The 8,802-nt window shown below is 48.3% G+C and overlaps 1 protein-coding gene across 1 annotated transcript; it reads left to right on the top strand.

Moving 5' to 3' along the window:
- The first annotated feature begins 2,293 nt into the window (after window positions 1-2,293).
- LOC125095519 (uncharacterized) lies at window positions 2,294-7,230 on the top strand. Its single transcript, XM_047722013.1, has 3 exons — window positions 2,294-2,462; window positions 4,922-5,792; window positions 6,859-7,230. The coding sequence occupies exons 1-3, from the start codon at window positions 2,294-2,296 to the stop codon at window positions 6,968-6,970; spliced, it is 1,152 nt and encodes a 383-aa protein (XP_047577969.1). The 3' UTR covers window positions 6,971-7,230.
- The last annotated feature ends 1,572 nt before the right edge of the window (window positions 7,231-8,802 follow it).

Below are 8,802 nucleotides of genomic sequence, written 5' to 3' on the forward strand. Positions count from 1 at the left end.
CTATAATAATAGTCCAATAAAACATCACATCCCCTATTGTTCAGGCCTTCCTCTTGGGAAGCACTGGGTCCCTCGCTGACGTATACACCGATCCATTACTAATTACTGATTTCCTCTTGAAAAGTCAGACAGAATCAAGAGTAACACAATCCCTGATTAAATAACAAAATTAGGGTGGCTCAGTTGCACAACGGATAGCGCACTGGACTTCTAAATAACAAAATAGTTCTCCTTCATCTGGTTGAAAAAGTGTCTAAGTTTATGGTAAAATCTCCACACAGGTAGCATTTTTTGAAACGAGGGGTTGTCTTTCATTATTTTGAGAAAGTGGAAAGTTATACTAAAACAATCAACTTGGTCACTATTTTATGGGAACTCCATATCCAGCTTGGCCGCCTGATCCTGCTACAGCAGCTACCAGGAAAACAGAGATCAGAGAGCTGACTCTGGGCCTAGAGGTTTTCACTTGTGAGCCAGTAATTCAAATGTGTTTCATATGCTGGTTACAAAGGCAGTAAATTAAATTAATACATTTTCTAAGATCTTCCAACAGGAGCTGAAATGAGTAGAGCTAAAAATTCAGTTAACCAGAAAATCACAAGCTCCAGAAGCCCACTGCTAAGCATTCGAATGGCTCAAGATTTTCCAGATGCTTCTCAAAAATGAGAAATATTCGGGGTGCCTGGATGACTCAGTCATTGAGCCTCTGCCTTTGACTTAAGTCATGTTCCCAGGGTCCTGGGATCGAGCCTAGCACTGAGCCCCACAGCAGGCTTCCTGCCTTGCTGAGCAGGAAGCCTGCTTCTCCCTCTCCTACTCCCCCTGCTCGTGTTCCTCCTCTCTCACTGTCTCACTCTTTGTCATACAAATAAAATCTTTTCAAAAAATGAGAAGCAGTCTACAAAAACGAGAAAGGCATTAACTCTGCAAAATTTTCTTCTTGGATGATACATTGTCAACTGAACCCAGGTAGAACAAAAGGTCAATAGTTGGAATGGGGCATATTACAGAAAGGGTGAGAGATAAGAAGGAAAATAACGGGTGTTGTGAGCATCACCATTTAATGGGAGACAGATCCATGGACAGAGGGTCTTCAAAGGGCTTTCACTGAGAATCTTCTTGACATTTTGTTCTTTGCAATGACCACCCCGGCCTGAACCACAGAAAAGTGTGTAAGTCCTTTTCTGCTGAGGTCTTCTGTCTGAGCCATCATCAGCTCATCCTTGAAAAGGAAAAATTATGGTCTACAAAGATGGCCATCAACACCAAAATTCCTTCCCCCTCCCACCCTCCCACCCTCATGTACAGGCAGCCTCATCTCCGTCTTCTTGCATCTGGGTTGTCTCTGTGACTAGTCTGGCCTGATGGATACTGCATGGGTGATGCTATGTGATTTTCAAGCCTCTCCCTTAGGAGGGTTTGCAGCTTGTACATTTGCCCTTTTAGAAGCCAGCTGCCATGTACAGAAGGTCAGGCTGGGCTACTGAATGATGAGGCCATGGAGAGAGAGAGGGAGAGAAACAGGCGGCTCTCCCCCACAGGGAAACCCAGGCCCTTGGCCAACAGCCCACATCAAGGCCCTAGACCAGTAGTGAGGCCATCTTGGATTTTCCAGCACCAGGTGAGCAGTCTCAACATCATAAGAAGAGAGATGCCTGGACAGTCACAGCCCTCCTGACCACTCAGCTGAGGCCCCACACCTCACAGAGCAGAGAGGTGCCAGTTGCTGAACCATGTTTGAATCTCTAACCCGCAAGGCCTGAACAAATACAACGATGATTAAGTCCACTAGGTTTTGGAGTAGGCTGTTACCTAGAAAGAGATGATTCATCCATAAAATGCGGCCAGTTCTATCAAGGGCTCCTACCTGCTTGCACTGGTGAGGTGCAGTGAAGGTGCGTGTTTCTGTGAGCAGGGCAAGGGCTCAGCGCCTTCCCAGTACCTGCCAGATAACGGACACTCCATCAGAGTGAATGCTGCTGCTACTGTCATTGTCCGAGGCAGACTGAATGACTCGCAGCGCAAGATTGTTCTCAAAGAGCTTGTTTCACATACCCCCTGAGGCCCTTTTCCTGTCCACATGTTCCGAGAGTGCTGAGACAAAGGGGATGTGAGCACATTCCCTCAGCCTCGTGCTCCTGCACCTGGAGCAGAAAACAGCCTGTGTCCTGGAGATCACCTTCTCTGGAGGTGCCTCCCAGAGACACCCGCTGAGAGAAGCAGCCCCGGACAGTTCTTCCAGCGTGACTCCCTCCTCTGCAACTTCTGAGAAGCGAACTCCTCTCTTGGCTTCATGGAAACTAAATTGGACCAGTTGGGTATGCTTTCGAGGGAGGTGTCAAGGGCAAACACAGGGACAGACAGTGGATGTCAAGGAGACCCCAGAAAGAAGATGGATGGCCTTGGTGAGCAGCAGCAGCCGGGGAATAGAACAAAAATCCCCAAAGTCCCCACAATGGCAGGTAACACAAGACTCCTGCGCAAACCTGGTTCCTGGGTGGGTCTTTTCGTTCTCTGTCAGCGACCTTGATTCTTTTATGGCCTCTGTAAAGGTGGCTGGGCTTCTGTGGGAGGTTTACCATAAAACCCCATTTTTGCAATAACTTTTTTTTTTTTTTGGCAATCAAAACGATATAAAGAGTACAAGCAGTGGTCAAGCAGGATCGTGTGTTAGTTCCTCCATCCCTTTTGTCCAGACCAACCGAGTCAGATGAATGTGCAGTCTAAGTAAAATCAGCATTTGCCCCACAGAGATCTTCCAGACAGAGACTCTTAGGTGTTGAAAGCAGTGGCTGCCTCAAACCATCTCCCACACCGAAAATTCTGGAGCTGCCCCCGAAAACACACTGACTCCCTTTATTTGGAACCCGGTCTTTCTTCCCCAGCTTTTGCTCCTTGCATTACACTAAAATCCTGTCCAAGGCTTGAAGTTTCCTTCACAGCAGCCAGTTCCTCTCCCCCTGCCCCCTTCTGACTTAGGAGCTAATTCTGATCCCCAGTGCAGACTCTCCCATGGGCCACAACAACAGGAGCCCTCACGGAGATAGAGAAGTCGCTACTGTCACTCACAGCACAGCCCTCTCCACATGCCTCCTTCTCAGCCACCAATCTGGGAGATTCACCCCCAAACAGCATCCATCCTATCACTGTTCCTTCCCTTTTATGTGGAACTGGGATGCTTTATAAAGAACATTTAGTCAAGGCAAGTCTTTACAAGTCTTTGCCTAAGAGGATTTAGTTATAAAATACCTAAAGGGCTTCTTCATAATGGAAATTCAACCTTTGTAATGTAAATCCCGCCATCTGGCCCCTGCTAGCAGAATGAGAGCAATATTAACTTACTTACTATTTAATTATTCTCTCTTCCCCCACCCCCATCACCCTCTGAGAGGTAGGGTTTCCAGGGACTAGAAGAATATTCTCCACTTCTTTCGAACATTCCAAAGCACTTTTGCATCCTAAGAAGGCTGGACGCTGACCTTGAGAACGATAAGAAAAATTGGGAAGCACCCTAAATGAAAACAGACTTTGCAGGAGATGTGGCTCTTTCCCACTCTTGACTATGCCCCCTTCACATTCTTTTGTTTGGTTTAGTGGACTAGACCTTTGATGTCAGAGTCCCACCAGCTCATTTATCCCCAGTCTGTAGACGTTTCTATTGTTCTTCAATAGAACAAATCAAAACTAAGAAAATGCCAATATTTTCATCTGCGTAATTTTTTTTAAAGATTTTATTTATTTATTTGGCAAAGAGATCACAAGTAGGCAGAGGGGCAGGCAGAGAGAGAGGGGGAAGCAGGCTCCCTGCTGAGCAGAGAGCCCGTTGAGGGGCTCAGGGCTCCACCCCAGGCCCTGAGATCATGACCTGTGGAAGTCACAAGCTTAACCCACTGAGCCACCCAGGCACCCCTCATCTGTGTAATATTGTCTTGAGGATAAAACTGAAAGTCGGGGACTAAAGATAAGACATGGTAGTACTTATGAAGTAGGGTCATTCATTTGCTTTTTTAGTATTATTTATTGAGTGTCTACTAAAGCCATAGCGTGATTTCTACAAAAATAGCTTATTGTCAGGAACAGTAATTTTAGCAATGACTATTCTATTTATTAATAGCATCTACCAGGTGTAACTGGGCCTGGTGTCTCATTTAATTCTCACACAATCCTATTTAGCTGAGGAACTAGCAGAGGCTCTGTAGATCAATAGTTCTCCTGCCTCCCATGCAGCATGGAAAGGTGTGATTAGGATTCAAAGTGGGGTTTTGTTTTGTTTTGTTTTGTTTTAACTCCAACTGCCATGTTCCCCTACAAGGCTGTAACCTAAGGAAGAGAGAAGAGAGAATCAGTATCCTCAGTCAGTCTAGAAAATATTTTTGTCTGGTTTAGTATTAAAGGCAGAAACATTTCCCATCTCTAGCTTGTAAGCAACTACCCATTAAAGTGATAATTCTTGAATGAGGTTTACCCAGAACTGCCTTTCTTCACTTCTCATTCAACTCTTGATGCTTTTGCCCCCCCCCCACTCCCCACCCCCCACCCCCGCTTATTTCTCTTTTTCTTTTGCCCAATAATCTCCAGCTTCAGGCTGTGACATAGTGACCATTCTGCATTATGTTTGCTTGTCAAGGGCCTGCCACACTTGACATTCCCCAGCTACTCAACCCACTCATTTGAACTTAATCACTGTTGATTAGTGTCAAGATTTGAAGGATAAGCTATTCCTCGCTCCCACAGTTTACTTCTTACCAGAAAAGTCACAGTGGGCACCAGGAGCAGTTGCCTCTAACCTCAGCCTGGATTCTCTGAGGTATTACTACCCTCCCCCGCCCCCCTCCCCGCCCCGCAAATGGCAAACTCACCGTTTGTTTTTCATTGCCTCATCATTACCTAAGTAAGCTGTAACAATGTGGCCTTGATAAAGCAAAACCTGATCAAGCCCAGTTAGAAAGGGAAGAGGAGACACACCCCCCACCTCCCACCCCGCCTTGGTACCGCGGTGACTCTGAGGGTCAGGCTCTATTCCTGTCCAGGTGGCGTACCTGCCGCTGGGAGCCCTTTGTTCTGATGCCTGTGGCCTTCACCCCAGCCACCCACCCTTTAACTTTTACTCTCCAAGAGCGCTGGCATCACCACTCACCTTTTAGTACAAAGAGAGGAAAGAAGGGAAAAGCTTTTCAGAGAAAAGTCCTAACTGCTAGGGGAAAAAATAGGGATGGGCCAGAGAATAGGACTCAGGGACCCAGTTTGAGAACCACTTGGAGAACCTGGTGTCTAACTCTGTTACTGGATCTTTTCCTCACGGTGGAGCGGAGAGGTCAGGGCGGGGGCTGGGCAGGGCTCTGTGTTTGTGTAAGGCGCGAAGTGACCGTTTCGTGCTGTCACGGATGGGGACAGGGTGGAGGAGGTGGTTCTCAGGGGAATTCAAACTGCGAAGCCAAAGACAGGGTGTCAGGGTTCAGAAATCGGAATAACAAGGGCGGTGAGACAAAGGCCGAGACCCCGGACGCAGCGCCGGCGACAGAGAAGCGAAAAGGGGCGGGCACCCCAGCATCCTGCAGGCCAGACGGAATCCGAGGCGAAGCCAGGCCAGTCGCCCCCGCCCGCCTCCAGCCCCTCTCTCCCGCGGACGCGCGCGTCCCAGCGCCCAGACCGGGAACCGGCGGCGCCGCGGGGGTCTTGCAAGGCGGGACCCGGCCCCGGCTGCCCGCCCGGGCCAACTCCATCCGCGCCCTCCGCGACCCGCCCGGGTCCCGGGAAACGCCGCCGCCGAACCCCGGGCACAGGACGGGCAGGTGCGCCCCTCGAGCCGCTCCGCTGGGGCAGAGGCCGCGTTCGCTCGGCGCTGTCCTCGGCCCGAGGTGCTGTGCCGCCCGGTACCCACCACACTGGTACCGCGCCGCGCCCAGGTCCCCACGCCTGTTCGCAGTGACCTCCTGAGGCTGCCGAGACCCCCGTCCCGTGCAAGACCGAGAGCCAGGGCCCCGCCCAGCCGAGGCCGCCCGGGCACCCGATTCACCCAGGCCCGGATGAAAGCCCGCGGCGAAGGGGCTCATCTCGGAAGGCTTCCTGGAGGCGCGGAGCCCCAAGCATGAACCCAGCACTTCCTCTGGTTGGCGCTCAGCCAGTTCAGTAGGCCCGCTGTTCTCCTTTTTATAAGGATGAATTTCTTACTAATCGCAGGTATCACCCCTTCGCCTCTCCTGTAGAACCACCTGCGGCTCCTGGTAGCCCCGCACAGTTACCGCGAAGCCCTCGGGTCCTGCTCTGGGGCCTGCCTTTCCACGTCTTGTCCCCGCCTCCGCTTGCCGCGAGCGCGGGTACCGCAGGCTTCAGCGCTACCCCGGACCCCGCAGGTAGCCCGGGCAGCACCCGGCGCCCGGACCCCTCTGGCAGCAAGCCCCCTCCTCTGAACTCTCGGGCAGTTCACCGCTCCCCCTCTGAAACATGGAAGTCAATGCTCCTCCTCTGAAACATGGAAGTCAATGCCATTTCCGTTTTTTCCCCTTTCTCGCCTTCCTCCCGGAGCCTCCAAGCCTGGAAGGACACTTCAGGGCACACAGCACCAACTCCTAACAGCGCCACCGGGAACCCGCCCGAGTTGCACACTTGTGCAGGTTAAGGCTGGTCTCCACCCTCCTTCCTGTCCCGTGTCAGGCTCCTGTTGTCCTTCCTTCCCACCCAGATACTGGGCAGACTCCAGCATTCCCGTTGCTTCCCCTTAGCAGCTGAGGCAGGCTCGGGTTTCCAAGAGAAAAATTATTCCCCAAAAGTTATTTTGTTAATCATGACACTTAATTTTTTAAAATCCATTTTAGAAGTTTCGGGTTTCAGCCCTTCCTTGCGTTTTCTCTCTTGCAGGTTTGACCCAGAGATATCCCCTAACCCTTTGGCTGTTCTCTCCCTCGTGCCGGAAATCTTCTTCCCCGAAGGGGGTGAGTTTCAATCGGAGCCCGGTAGGTGTGGTTCCTGAGATGATCGCCAAGTCCAATGTGCACTAAATTGGAGACAGCTAATTTTAGGGGTTACTTGTTTCAATAGGGTAAGTCTTGGATATGTTACACATATGAAAGGCACGGCCAGCCTCACTGGGGGTTATTAATTTTCTTAGAGTGACATCATGTGGTAAGAGGAGGACCACCCAGCTTGTCCTTCAAAGTGCTGATAACATTTTAAAGCAGATGCGAGAGAGAATGGGAAGGGAGAACTCAAAGGCATTAATTAAGTTGGAATCATGGGATCCTAGCAGTTTCGGACTCTATTTCCCACCCAGTTCCAGAAGCCCCTGGTAATGCTTCCTCCAACCACCCCCCACCTCCCCACGGCCTCCCACCCTCAGCACTCCCTTCCAGACCTGGAGGCTAGAGAGTCCTACCCAAGGTGGACTTTAAAAGGGATGAACCACTGACAACCTGAAAGAAAGGGAAGCCACATCACTTACCGTTGGGCTTTCACGAATGAGCCTCAAGAAATAAATTAGATGTTCTGTTACATGTGGAACATTCAGAAAATTAACAAATGTTTAGAGTGTTCTCTCATGATACTCCCTTTAACTAAACAGCCGAAAGCAGCATTTTCAAAGAGCACTGTACAGGCATTAGTAGGTGTTTGGTGAATAAAAGGGTTCCAGTCGTCAAACAGATGTGGATTAAACAAACACTGGGCTTAAAAAAAATTAAACACTTTACATTGGCACTTCTTAGAGATGCGAGTACACTATGTAGTCCTTTAATGTCTTACAGGGGGGAATGGGACTTGGTTGTGGCAGCCAGCCTCCAGGGTGGTCCCCAGTGGTCCTTGCTTCCTGCTGTGATGGAGAAGCTAGATCTTCCTGCAAGTGTCTCCTGCACTAGGGGGCTGGCGTGCAAAACCCAGAGAAAACTGCCCTGAGTGACTTCTGAGGGCAGGTCAAAAAAAGGACTCAAGTTTCTACTTTGGCCTCTTAGATAGATATAATTCTGAATTTGGTTTGCAAGTAGTTTAATTAGGATTTTTGCAACCAAATCATACATGTAATTTGCCTATGATTTTCTTTTCTTGTGTTATTCTTACCCTGTTTGCAACTGAGGTTATATTAGCCTCATAAAATTACTGGCTGACTTCTTTCTATCTCCCTCTTTCTGAAATCATTTAATAAGAGAGAATAAATGCTCCTTGAAAGTTTGGTAAGACTCCTCCCACCTATGGAAAATCATCTGGCTTGGTGGGTTTTTTTTTTTTTTTTGAAAGGGTAAAGGAGGCTGTCAGGAGAATCTTTTGATGACTAACTCAATTTCTGGCATAGCTATTGGCTCATTTCTTCTTGAGTCAGTTTTTGAAATTTATGCTTTTTTTAGAAAAGAAAATATTTTATCAAAGTTTTAAATGTTCACATGTGATTTTCAAAATCCCCAGTGAAACTACAGTTCTGTCCTGTCTTTCATTCCTAACAGTGCTTCTATCTGTGTATATGCTTTTACTCTAATAATTTTCTATTGTCTTAATTTAGTGAAAAAACTGGACTTTGATTTTGGTGATATTATTTCTTCCTTTTACACTTTATTACTTTCTGCTCCCGTTCTTGAAAGTTCCTGCCTTCCACTCTCTCTCTATTTACTGCTCTTTTGCCGACTTCTTGAGGTTAGTGCTCTACTCATTTGTTTTCAGAACTTCTTCTCCAAAACATATTTAACATACATCTACAAAATGTGTCTCTAATACCTGTTTTTGTTATCAAATATTTTATCGTTCTGGTTTTAAGTATGCTGCCGTTTTCATTATGACCTATTTTAAAATTAATTCACAAATTATTCAGGAGAGCATTAT

Source organism: Lutra lutra, chromosome 3, assembly GCF_902655055.1.
Source record: "Lutra lutra chromosome 3, mLutLut1.2, whole genome shotgun sequence".
NCBI lineage: Eukaryota > Metazoa > Chordata > Mammalia > Carnivora > Mustelidae > Lutra > Lutra lutra.

What these genes read in the sequence shown, in the direction of transcription:
- LOC125095519 (XM_047722013.1), top strand. Translation starts at nt 2,294, where the DNA reads ATGGAAACTAAATTGGACCAGTTGGGTATGCTTTCGAGGGAGGTGTCA. An exon ending in CAAAGTCCCCACAATGGCAG is followed by an intron (nt 2,463 to 4,921) that starts GTAACACAAGAC and finishes GCCTTGATAAAG; the next exon opens with CAAAACCTGATCAAGCCCAG. An exon ending in CCCGGGCACAGGACGGGCAG is followed by an intron (nt 5,793 to 6,858) that starts GTGCGCCCCTCG and finishes TCTCTCTTGCAG; the next exon opens with GTTTGACCCAGAGATATCCC.